We start from the raw sequence: 13,722 nt of genomic DNA on the forward strand, positions 1-13,722 counted from the left end.
GAACAAGGGGGCTGCCAGAGGAGAGTGGGGGTTTTGGTATTGACAGCCCAGCTGGGGAGAAGGAAAGTGAGGTCTCAAATCACCCTCTGCAAGCCATTAGCTCTTCACCCCAGATCAAAAAAGCACTAAGACTTGTCACTTAAAATGCTGGCAGAAATGGAAAGGTGATCTTCTTGCTTTTTGATACATGCTCTTTGAAGTTATAAATGAATACACTCTCAACTTCGATTGTGATCACCAAGGTAAGGCAGTGACCTTTTAATATTTCAACTACCATAATGCCCCTAGATTTTGGAGGTTCTTCAATTTATCTTAATCAGAGGGGAAATGAGGCCAGTTTCATCATCCTAATTCCTGGAGGAGATAAATAATAGTTTCAGAAGCTAGAAAATTTACTAATATTTATTTCTTTAAAAGATTTATTTATTTGAGAGAGAGTGAGAGCACGGGTGTGGGGCTTCAGAGGGAGAGAGAGAATCTCAAGCAGACTCCCTGCTGAGTTCTGAGCCTAATGTGGAGCTCAATGCTGGGGCTCTATCTCATGACCCTGAAGTCATGACCTGAGCCAAAATCAAGAGTTGGACACTTAACCAACTGAGACACCCAGGTGCCCCCCAAATTTACCAATATTTAAAAGTAACATGGCAGGGCACCTGGCTGGCTCAGTCAGTTAAGCATGCACCTTCAGCTCAGGGCAAGATCCAAGGGTCCTGGGATCCAGCCCCATATTGCGGTGGAGGGGGGTGGGGGTGGTCCCTGCTCAGCAGGGGGTCTGTCTCTCCCTCTCCCTCCGCCACTCCCCCGCCTGTGTTCTCCTGCTCTCTCTCCATCAAATAAATAAATACAAATCTTTAAAAAAAAAAAAAAGTAACATGGCTTTATAGAAATGAAATGCTTAAGGTGATCTCCCTGTTAAGTTCAAAAAATAAAATATGGTTTTAATTTTTTAAGACATGATTTGCCCTAAGAGTAATGGAACAACCTTTTAACAGTTTTTTCAGTAGATGCTAAAAAAGTTATTTCATCCTTTTGAATTAAAGTGCTTTAATTTTAATTCTAATACTCTAAAGATGAAGGATTCTTAAAGATTTTATTTATTTGACAGAGATCACAAGTAGGCAGAGAGGTAGGTGGAGAGAGAGGAAGGGAAGCAGGCTCCCTGCTGAGCAGAGAACCCGATGTGGGATTCGATCCCAGGACCCTGGGATCATGACCTGAACTGAAGGCAAAGGCTTTAACCCATTGAGCCACTCAGGCGTCCCTAAAGATGAAGGATTCTTCAGGAAGAAAATCATGTTGTGAAATGAAGAAAAGGAAGAGATTTCCCGATTTAGTAGACTGGGCATGAAATCACACCTAAGTGTATGTATATGGTCTGTAGAAGAAGTCAAATCAGGATTTATGCATGCCGATACTGATATGCATTTTTTTCCTAGTTATTATATGTTTAAGGCTAGTGAAAACAGAAAATAGAAAAAAAAAAGGCTAGTGAAAATAAAAACGGTATGTTACATTTTACAATTTATGTATTTTTAATTATGTCTATGTGTATTTACATAGTCCATTGTATTTAACAAAGAATATTTCCCTTTTCCACTTCAAAAGAGACATAGAGTGATTATGTATGACCTCATTCATCCTCAGAATAGGCCCAAAAGATATGTTTTACTATGTTCTTCAGAAAACTGAGGACAGAAAGGTTAAGGATCTAGCTCTAGGTCACACAGCAAGTAGATGGTTCAGCAGAACTCAGACCTGCTGAGTCTGGTTTCAGAGTGCTCATACCACTCCGTTATATGTGTAACACACTTCTAAAAACAAAACAAAACAAAACAAAAAAACTCTAATTGGCATTTAATCTGTATAATTAACTTAGGCAAATAACTAGATAATGAAAGAATTTAAAATAGATATCATAGAATATTAGTAAATTATGAAATAAACATCCACTTAAAAAATATCATGTCCACAAATAGACCAGAGAGTGTTCTTTTTATTTTTCATAAGTCAAAGCATAAGATTTCTATGACCCAAGCCTGACCTGTCTCATTTTACTCTGCCAAATAAAAAGGGAAGATTGTATTAGATATAACATAACAAAGGCTTTGCTCAGTGATTCATGCACTGGAATTTTAATGTAATGCTTTTCCTAACAAACATGCTTTTAATAAGGCAGTAAACTATATTTAGCTAACGATGAAAATAATTGATCCATTTCGGGCCATTAAGGCTGTTTTATTTATTTATTAATTTTTTACTTTACTTTCATCTTACTTTTCATTTTCATGGAAAGTACAGAGGTAATAGCAGATGAATTTCAATTAGTTTCAATTAATGCCATAAACTGTTGTAATGCATTAGGTTGCCGGGTTCCATCTGAAACCCCCGTCGGAAACCTCCCCGTTTTGTTTGCAGTTGAAAGCAGCATTTGAGCCTGTGATGTCAGCTATTTTCCAGGACACCGGAGCAGTTCTAATAGTTTAGGATAATTTACATCTATAAGCCTAGCCGACTCCAGAGCCCAGAAAACTATTTCCTTCAGACCGGGCGAATTCCATCACAGAACCACCATTTCTCCTTTGGAAGCAGAGGCAGGCAGCAAAAAATAGTGAATGGGGGTGGGGGGAGGGGGGCAGGTGGACAGTAGTGATGTTTTGGGACCGTATCTGCAGTTTTAATGAGCAGAAATTCCAGAGTTGACTTCCTCCAACTCACCATTCATGGCTTCTGCTACCCAGCATCCACCTGTCCTTCTAGAACAATCCCATTACCATCCCCAACAAACAAGCCCCTCCCCTCAAGTCCTGGTACTTCAACCAAGTCAGGTCGGGGGTGTCCCGGGATTCAATGTGCGATTCCCTGATGGACTTGTAACCCAGTTATCGCCACAGAGACACAGGAGATTTTTTTCTCAGACTTTTGTAGGAAGGACCCTGTCCTCAGCTCTCTCCCACCAGCCCTGCCATGAACTATTGAGAAAGGGGGAAATTAGCACTGCTAGAGCAAAGGCTACCTATCACGCAAGATGTCCACATTCTTCCTGGTGGTGTTATGGTGACAGGAAGAGGAAGCCAGGGCTGGCAGGTGGAGCGACGGCAATGGTACAGACATGCAGCCCTGCTCAGCTTTCATGAAGTGCCAGGCTTCCAGTTTCTAGCTTCAAACACCATCATCCCGTAACCGACTGGAGTAGAAGCTAGAAGTGTCCACAGAAGCCCACACCTGCCTGCATGGCCACCTCACCTGCCTGCATGGCTACACGGTCTTCCCCAACCTGTTCCTTCTGGATCTCTTTCTCCCTACTTAGATGGGGTGCCACGGACGGGAGGTTCACCTTCCTAAGGTGTTGTTTTGTGCACTGGTTATTCCTCTTCACTAGTTCCCCAACCCCTAAAAAGTAACCAGTTAAAGGACACCGGGGAGGCTCAGCTGGTTAAGCATCTGCCTTCAGCTCACTCAGATCATGATCCCAGGGTTCTGGTATCGAGTTCTGCATCTGGATCCCTGCTCAGCACAGAGCCTGTCTTTCCCTCTGTCTGTTCTCCCCCTGCTTGTGCTTGCTCATGCACTCTCTCTCACTTGCTCTCTCTCTGATAAATAAGTAAATAAAATATTAAAAAAAAATAAAAAGTAACCAGTTAAAATTGGGCGTGGTCGGGCCCTGAGGTCTTCCACCAGCTGCTCTCCAAGGGTCTGTCCAATACAATTCACTCTCTCTCTGTTTACTTATCCTGCTCTTCCTTAAGGCTGAGCTCTATCCTCTTTCTCCAAACTTCAGTTTCCAGGACTTTCATGATGGACACCATGCCTCTCTACAACTGGACAGGCCCCTGGCCCTGAGGGATCTTGGGGGCATAGCAACAACCCCATCACACGTAGCAGCAGTAACAGTAACGCCAACGGCCGTCTATATTATTGAACTCATCCTCTGTATGACACTCTGTTCTGAGTTGAGCATGAAATAGCTTATTTATTTCATTTAATCCACACAGCAACCCATATGAGGAAGATAAGATCTGGAATGGGACTAATTCAATTCAAGTCTGAATAGGACTCTAATTGTGGAAAAGCTACGAAGAGAAAGAGCTTCCTTCAGGCAAGAGGTTAACAGTGTTCTTTCTAACTTTTCTTACAGGAGAAGTCATTTGAAAAGGAGAACCACGCAGACTTGAAAGAATCTGGCAAGGCTGAGTTTCCCTGATGTCTCCCAGAGCTCTGGGCCCAGCTTCTGAGAGTTAAGAGCACCTCCTTGAGAGATGCCCTGGGAATGGGAATGTCATTAGCACTAGACCTGGGGGAAATAGCTTATATTTAAGACAAGAAGCTCATTTCTACACACTTCTTATCTTGGCTGTTCAGTGGCCAAAAGCAGGCCTACAGAGGGGTTTTGTGCAGTGGCTGATGGGAGACATTCTTAAATCTTCCCAAAGCATTTATTTTCCTTTAAGTGGACAGCAGAGTGACACCACCTCTGAGAAGAATAGTCATCAGAATAGCACAGATGCTCTTCCCCCATCTGACAACCAAAATCATGGAAAAAAAAAAAAAAAAGGAAACTGAAAGAGGGCACAGTGTTTGTTGCTCTGGGATTTCTAAATTCTCTGCCATAAACATTCAACCTCAATAACCTGCACTGTCACTTTCAAAGACTCCTACCCCCTCCTTTTTTTCGGAACAAAATGCTCCTTCTTCCTAACATCAAAAATAGGCAATTGTTCGAAGTTAAAACACTGCATTATGCCAGGATTGGTGATAGTCCTAAAACACACTGTGTATTTTGTACTGAACCATGCATGGACTTTTGTGCTTTCGGGGAGTTTAAGTTACAATTGGAGGCCTACACATGATGAAATGGTAATGATTTGTCACAAATCCTATGCATAAAAGCAGGTTCTGCAAACTATGTCTCATCAACGATTTTTGTAAATAAAGTTTTATTGAAACACAGCTTTGCCCATTTATTTATGTATTGTCTTTCTTGCTGTAATGGCAGAACTCAGTGGATCAGACACAGACCACATGACCTGCAAAGTCCAATATATTTGCTACCTGAACCTTTACTGTAAAAGTTTGCTGGTCTCCAAGTTAAGAATTATTTAAGTCTATTTAGGTTGCAGGGCAGTGATTAAAAGATGACTAAAATATTGAAACAGCTTTAAACACATACAGATGCAAAACTGAATATAATCCAAGTTCTGAGGGAAACAGGAAACATACTTTGACAAGTGTTAAATCTGAGTCTGGTATATATCTATATATCCCACCTCTACCCACAGGTTCCAGACACACTTGGTTTTATGAGTTATCTCTTGTCCAGCGTTTAGACCCTATTTCCATATTTCAGACCCTAGAAAAATACAGAAAGCTTCCAAAAAACCCTTGCTGAGACTAGCGTTCCCTTAATTCCCCAAACTAGACATGTAAAGCTTATAAGAGAAAATTATAAGCCAATCTCACTTACGAATTTAGATCAAATAGGCTATAAAACATTAGCAAATTGGATCTAACAGTGCATTGATGGTCACGTGATACGTCTTTTTTTATTTTTAATGGACTAAATGTAGTAACTTAACAAAAAGTCAAATAATCCCTAAGTCTTCCACCCAAAATCAGAAGAATATGTATTTAATTTTAATGTTAATTATATAAATAACATAATTAAATAGTACTTAAATAAGTACATTAAAGAGATAAATAGACTTAATTTACATATGGATCCCCAGATGACAGGCTCTTAGTGTTTTTCACCTCCCCAGACCATACGGAACCCCAGCCTGGGGAGCTGTAGAAGCTAACTGAGTTGCCGAACCTCCCTGAGCTGTAGGCTAACAAAGCGGCTGCACTTGGTCATCTTCAAAAACTTGACTCCCAGGTTTCAATTAAGGACAAAGAGGTAGCCAGGCCCCATTCTGGTTGTCTTGCTAGTCAACCAATTTCAATTTAATCCAAGCAACAGAGAGGAATATGCTTGAGAAAACACTTTTGAGTGGCAGAGGCATTTGTTGAAATGGTTTACTTTCACGTTTCGATTCAAAAAGTGGCATGCAACTCGAAAACGTGTGTTTGTGGGAAGGACTGTGCACACACCACCAAGAAAGAGAACAATGGATCAGGAAGGGAAGAAAAGAGCCCTTCCAACGCAGACCTTTCTTTTTTTCTTCTGAGGTCTTTTCGGCTTCACAAAAGGAGACATATTTTCCATATAATTGCTAAACATGTTTGCTTATTAAATTATTCTTTAATTAGTTAATGATTTTAGCCATGCTTTGCTCTTCGGATATTCATTTTGTGTAATAAAATAATTATAGATAATTAAACTATCTCGAGCCTTTTTCTTTCCCCCAGCAAACATGCTGGGTATCCAAAAATGACAACAAGTTGTAAATTAATCTGGAAAACAAAGCATGACAGATGAATGATTTGGTTGGAATTAATTAGGCACTAATTATACACTGGAACTAGATGAAGAATGAGACTCATTATAAAAATAAAAAGCAATTCTGCAAAGATGCACAGTTAACCAACATCCTTACCTTCTGTGATGATGGAGTTGCTCTTTATCCAACTCAGGGCCTTATAGCAATCTTCTTCATCGTTGAGAGTGAAATGATTGCAAGGAACTTTATCAGTGTATCTCTGCTTCCCGCTGTTTGGAATCTCTCTGTTTGTCACGTGTTGACTAATATCAGCCCCTGTAGGGCATGGGACCTGAGGTATGTTACAGAGACATGCTTATTTTGGTGGTAGTAAGGGAAGCACGGACACAGCAAGAAATACATTTGAGAATTTAATAAAATAAACCTAGCAATGTCTGATATAGATATGCCTTTTACGGTCATTAGATACCAATCGGGTTTTAATTGAAAAATAAAACACAAAAATCAGGTGAAATGACCACTCAGAGACAACTCTTAAAAGACATCACTCTGGTTATCTAATGCCATATAATGAATTATTCTAAAATTCAGTGGTGCAAAAAAAAGACCATTTATGAGGATCACACATTCTGTAGGTCAGCAATTCAGATAAGGGCAAGCTGGAAGGTGTCAGAGACCTCAGCTGGGAAGACTTGTAGGTTGCAGGTGACTTGATGGCTGGGGGTTGGATTCATCTGGAGATAAACCATCTCACTCCTTTTTCCCCCCTCAAAAAACATGCCAGGTATTCAAAAATGACAGCAAGCTGTCCTTATATGTCCAACAATTGATGCTGGCCATGGACTGGGATCTTGGGGGGGATTGACCAGAGCAGCAGCACATGTGGCCTCTCCATGCATCTTGGGCTTCCTCACAACATGGCGCCTGGGTTCTGAGGGCAAGTGTCCTGAGGGAACAAGTACAGAGAGCTCCATGTTCTTTTCCAACCTAGTCTTGGAAATCGAGGAGTATCTCTTCTGCCCTGTTCTATTCATGGAGATCATTATCAAAGCCTGGCCAGGATCAGGGAGAGGGAACCTAGACTCCATCTTCATGCAGGAGTGGCAAGGCCATGGAAGAGCACATGGAATCGGATTTGACATAGCCATTTTTGGTAAAAACAATCTGCACAAAAGCAATATACCAGGGGCTGAAATCCAAGCGCACAGAGGGGTGAGTCAGAAAAGAGAATGAGGGAAGTAGACTACTATTTACTTACGAAAACTATAGAATTATTCTTCACTTTGTCAGAGAAATATTCTCCCTCTCCCTCTGTCTTTCGTCCTTCTTCCCTCCTTCCCTCTCTTCTCTGTTTCTGTTTCAACACACAGCCCTCCCAGTATAACTTCTGTTCTCTCCCTTTTGACACAGACATGAGTGGAAGCAGACACTTTCCTCTAGTACGGGAAAGCAACAGTAAAAACATAATAAAGGCTAACACTTGTCTTCAGTGTCAAGGGTACTGTGGCAAACTCAAAGGCTCCATGCCCTGGCCAGAGTCTGGTCAGAACTCAGCTCTGTACAGTTGGTGCCAGGGTAGAGTACGGGTTCAGTATGGCCAGATCTGATTTCTCAGGAAATGCCAGGTACTTTTTTTAAAATGTGGACTCAATTTTTTCATTATTTTGGCTCAAATTAGATTCAAACAAACACTACCATGACAGCCAAGTAAAATAGCACAGTGGCGTGAGTATTCCCAGTGGGCTAGTACCTAATCCCTCTGATTTTTATTTGGTGACCAGGAGAGATTAAGTGGAAGATAATGAGGCCAGTACCACGAGCAAGACATAAAGTCCATGTAAGGTCTCTGTTAGAAGGCTTGCACTGGCTGCCTTTGAAATTATGATGTGAGGCCCATCAGCTGTGAGACAGGGATCAGTTTACAGAGATGATGGGCAAAAAGTTCACTTGCAGTAGAGACTACTGTGGGTGCAGAGGAGATTCTTGCTCCCTTGACAAGTGCAGAAAATACATTTTATATGGGGTAGATGGGAATGCTGGCTGTGCTTGAAGAAATGGGGCTTCACTAAGTCTCGGAGTACATCTAGGAAACTTTTTGGTTATGTCCTTCCTCAATATAAATGGTAAGTCCTGTAGATTACTGTGATGCACTTAATTCATTTTCAAACTGGATGAAATAGCTTAAAAAAATAATCAATTTTAAAACCTAGATGTCCTTTCTCTATAAAGAGCCTGCAGTAAAATTATATTTAGTAAAAAGGAACAATTTGGGAATTAGTGGTCATTTACTACAATGATAATTGTGGAGGTAAAATTTTCTTATTAGCAATATTATTTGTTTAGCAAAATCACACTAAATTTTGGTATTTTTATATTCACAGGTATTATAAAGCAGTCCACATAGTGCTCAGGTAAATGATTTGACTTGATATTTTTGAGTATCTGCCATCATTTTAATAATTGTTTTGGCATGTCCTATGACAATTATCCTGAGTTTCCTCAAACAAACCCCTAATAGCACCACCCCTATGTTCAGCTTGTTCATACTGCCTTCATACTTCCCTCTGTTATTATCACTGGTATATCTGCTTGTCCTTCAAAGTAAAAAACAATTCCAGATTACAGCAAACTCAATGGCCTTGCTCCACAGTATGGCCCCTGCTGAAGAGACAGAAAAGGAAAGAAGCACGAAGAACCATGATGGGTTGAAATCAGGCACTATCAGAAGCCCAGCTTGTGTTTTAAAAAGAGGCTCTGAGACATGTTCCCAGCAGCTAAGTCTTCCCTGGCTGGGAGAACAGGAAGGACGCCTTCACAGACACTTGTGTTGGAATTTCCAGAAGCCACCCAGACCACAAAGACATCCCTGCAGCTCTTCATCACACATTCATTAATGCAGTACTCACTGTCCCAGTCCTTCCTCACAATGAGAGGCTTGTCATGACCAGACACACACATTGAGGCTGGGGTGAGAGCGTCACAGGAGACCCACTCAGCAATTCAACATCCGTCTGAGAAGGAGACTCAACATCAGGAACCACATCTGTGCTCATCTCACAGACTGTCTCAGAAAGGTTTCCTCCACAGTATGGACCTCAGGTCTGTTGTTCACAAGCCACTCAGGACTACTTTCCACAGCTGGTGGGACGGAGGGCGTCTGTATTTTCAGCAGGCACAACTTTGATCTGCAGAGGAGGTGGCTGTTGCCGTAAATCGATTCAAACTTTCTGAGGTGGAGTTTGTGGCATGGCCTGAGGTGGGGGAGCCTACTGGGGATGGTCACTTGCTGCTGAGTAGGGGGCGCTGAGATATGTGTTGCCATGGAGAGCAGGGGGTGTTGTCAATGTGGAGGCTGCTGCTGCTGCAACACTGAGCAAGTGATAATTTGGCCTTGTTGAGTGGGCTGGAGAGTGGCTGCACTGGTTTGGCCTGGATGGATCCCCCAGGAGGTCACCGCTGTGGTTGGGATAATAGAAACCATCCCTCCTTGAGATACAGTCATAGAAGAAGGCAACAGCTGTTTGGTAATAACCAACATGGTGACATGGAGCTGAGCCCCAGCCCCATAAGATGCTTGGTTTGCCACATAGGAGGAAAGAGTGGAGTTAACAACAATGGGAAGGGACAGGGCAGGGGGCTCTGTTGAGGCTGGTGCTGGAGACGTTGGGTCAACAGTAGCCATAGGAGGTGGAGGAGTCTGTGACAGCAGAAATGGGTCCAATTCTCCTGCTCCCACAGTGGCCTGACACTCTTGAGTGTCTTTATATGCAGTCGGAGCCTTCAGATGCTCTTTCTTGGCAGCTTTGGTTTTTCCTCTTACACACCTGATCTTGCTCCTCACTAAGACTATCCCACATGGCGACCACAACTTTTGAAACATCCCCAAAAGTGGCACTGGGATTCTGTCCCTTGATGGCAGCCTGTGTATCACGGAAGACTAAAGCAGATGCTGAAACTGGCTTCTGAGGTTCATTAGGATCTTTCTTTTTCCTCATCTTTGGGGCCTTTTGCTTTTTTCCTGTTTTCACCACAACTGTCTTCTGGCTGGGAAGTTACCTCTGGAAATCCTCAACACCAACCTCGTAAAGTGAACTAGTAGGTGAAGTGGTGGCTGAAAGACGATTTGTGGGTGACTTGGCAGGTGGCAGAATGCCACCTAAGCTCAAACTGAGTTGAGAACTTGGTTCAACTGATAACTGGTGGTCAACTGGCTATGCCCCATCACACCAGATGGCGTATCTGTCATTGATACATCTATTGTAACAGGTGGGCTGCACTTATACTGAGCTCCTAAAGAGTGGTCCAAGCCCATGGTCAAGCCCCCAGTCAGGAGCCTCCAACCTTGCTCCATCAAGCCATGGGTCATGGCTACAGGCATATCCAATGTCTAGACCCCATACTGGGCTGAGAAGCTGCCATCCTGAGAGGGGGAGGGGTTTTCCAGGTCTTCAAAGTGACCAACCACATCTGAGATAGTCAGTGAGGGAACAGAATCCAAGGAGATAGGTGGGGTTGCAAATACCTCCTCTCCCAAGCTTGGTGTATGGAATTTCCTGGCATCTGAGAGTAAGGGGTGTGAGGACACTGTGATCATCAGGTAATTGTCATTTCCTTGGCAAACTCCATCTTTACACGATGGCTACCACCGTCTCTGTCCCCTCATCACTCCCATCACTCCCATCACTCCCATCAGTGGTGAATAACTTTAAATACTGAATGCTGTGCTTTGGAGGTTCAAAACCTCACCAGAACTCCAATGAGCACTGGAGTATAAAAGAAAATGTTAGGTAATATTATACCTATTTAGTAGGGCATACTTTAATTAATCAGGTAAAGTCCTTGGCAGAAAATGGCAGGGCTAAAGAACAAATTGAGAGCTATTCAATTTATAAAACGTTCAATGAGCTATTATTCCAAATAATAAGTGTTTAGATAAAAACAAAAACAAGGAAGGGGAGGGGCAAAGAATAAAGTCTAAAATGAAAATCAGCTTACCTACTGTAATCCTAAAATGTCATTGCATTCTGATAACCTGTATAGTTCTTCAATGCACTGAAATGTGTGGGATTGTTTTTACACACTTCTAAATTAAAGAATTAGAGAAATTAAAGGAAAATTAATGAATGTATTTTTCGTATTTATACAACGGGATTTTCACACACCCGGCAAAACTGAAGCTGGGATTGTAAATCCCAAGGCCAATTAATTTGTCCACACAGAACTGAGCAGAATTCAGTAAGTGAAAAAAAGGTCTATGAAAGAAAAATCATATTATATCATCAAAGTAAGGGGGAGAATAAGGCTTAATAGGAGAGCATGAGTGTATTTCACCGTCCAAACTTGAGAGTGTTCTGCCATTAACTAAATTGCCGCTAGTGATTGGTGAGTAGTGGATGAATTCTCGACCATTCCATCAGATGACTGGGAATTGAACATCCCAGCATCCCTGACTGATGGGACACCCTTGGCCACACCATTCCTCTTAGCAAGTGAATAACTTGTGTCAGGGACTGCTGGTGGCCTCCTCAATATTCTTTTTGTTTGTCTGTGAGGGTGTCTTCTTTGGGTAAACCAATGATCTACAAGAGACACCTTCTCGTTTCTTATGCCAAAGGTATCCTTTGCCCTTTGCCCTCTGACTCAGCCCTCCAGGGGAACTTTATGCTTTGTCTTCAGCCTCTACACTAGACAGCAGCAGTCCTGTCTCTTGACAGGGATTTGATTTCAATCCTTTCTTACTCATCTTCCTTTTCATCTAAGAATTTCGTGGCCTTCTCAGCTCAGCTTCTGATCTTCAGATGGCTTCAGCTCCCATTTCAGAGGCTGGGTGATCAAATTGTACTGAGGAAGATGAATGGTTCCGGTAGTGTGTGTGTGTGCATATATGTGTGTGAATCACACATTTTGGAATTTGTCAAGCATGTGTTCTTTCTCTGATTTTTTCCAAATGTGGTTCCCTTTCCTTCATTCCATGGTACCCTTTGGTTCCAGGTGTCTCTTGCTACACAACAAACTCAAACCGAAAGAGTGGTTTAAAACCACTCTTTTGGGACGCCTGGGTGGCTCAGTTGGTTGGACGACTGCCTTCGGCTCAGGTCATGATCCTGGGAGTCCCGGGATCGAGTCCCGCATCGGGCTCCCAGCTCCATGGGGAGTCTGCTTCTCTCTCTGACCTTCTCCTCGCTCATGCTCTCTCTCACGGTCTCTCTCTCAAATAAATAAATAAATAAATAAATAAATAAAACCACTATTTTATTACTGTCCATGATATTGTGGGCCAGAGATGTGGGTAGGGTTTGGCTGGGCAATTCCTTCATTCTCTCTGTTAACAACAGAAGTCACTTGGTAATATTCAGCTGGTGGGGGGTCAAAGATGGCTTCATGCACATTGTCTGTTGCTTTGTCAGTGATAGCTGGAAGGCTGGACTCAGCTAGAACTGTCAGTGGGAGAACCCATGCATGGCATGTCCAACATGGCCATCACAGGGTAGGCAGCTGGACTTCTTCCGTGACCTCTCAGGGCTCCAGGAGCCACTGCTGTCACAAATAAGGAGACCTTGCGTGGCCCCTTGACCCATCCTTGGAAGTCACACCACATCACTTCCTTTGTACTCTTTTTTTTTTAAATTTTATTTTTTATAAACATTTAATATATTTTTATCCCCAGGGGTACAGGTCTGTGAATCGCCAGGTTTATACACTTCACAGCACTCACCATAGCACATACCCTCCCCAATGTCCATAACCCCACCCCCCCAACCCCCCTCCCCCCATCAACCCTCAGTTTGTTTTGTGAGATTAAGAGTCACTTATGGTTTGTCTCCCTCCCAATCCCATCTTGTTTCATTTATTCTTCTCCTACCCCTCAACCCCCCATGTTGCATCTCCTCTCCCTCATATCAGGGAGATCATATGATAGTTGTCTTTCTCTGATTGACTTATTTCGCTAAGCATGATACCCTCTAGTTCCATCCACGTCGTCGCAAATGGCAAGATTTCATTTCTTTTGATGGCTGCATAGTATTCCATTGTGTATATATACCACATCTTCTTTATCCATTTGTCTGTTGATGGACATCTAGGTTCTTTCCATAGTTTGGCTATTGTAGACATTGCTGCTATAAACATTCGGGTGCACGTGCCCCTTCGGATCACTACGTTCATATCTTTAGGGTAAATACCCAGTAGTGCAATTGCTGGGTCATAGGGTAGTTCTATTTTCAACATTTTGAGGAACCTCCATGCTGTTTTCCAGAGCGGTTGCACCAGCTTGCATTCCCACCAACAGTGTAGGAGGGTTCCCCTTTCTCCGCATCCTCGCCAGCATCTGTCATTTCCTGACTTG

The 13,722-nt window shown here is 42.6% G+C and overlaps 1 protein-coding gene and 1 pseudogene across 3 annotated transcripts in view; both read right to left on the minus strand.

Annotated features, from left to right (window-relative positions):
* Window positions 1–13,722, minus strand: part of CFAP61 (cilia and flagella associated protein 61) — a 298,721-nt gene that overhangs the window by 87,286 nt on the left and 197,713 nt on the right. For all 3 annotated transcript variants that reach the window (XM_047743846.1, XM_047743844.1, XM_047743845.1), the window contains exon 21: window positions 6,534–6,708. In XM_047743846.1, coding sequence (XP_047599802.1) covers window positions 6,534–6,708 — 175 coding nt within the window. The remainder of the gene's footprint in view (window positions 1–6,533; window positions 6,709–13,722) is intronic.
* Window positions 9,099–11,005, minus strand: LOC125108820 (TOX high mobility group box family member 4-like; annotated as a pseudogene).

This window comes from Lutra lutra, chromosome 9, assembly GCF_902655055.1.
Source record: "Lutra lutra chromosome 9, mLutLut1.2, whole genome shotgun sequence".
Lineage (NCBI taxonomy): Eukaryota > Metazoa > Chordata > Mammalia > Carnivora > Mustelidae > Lutra > Lutra lutra.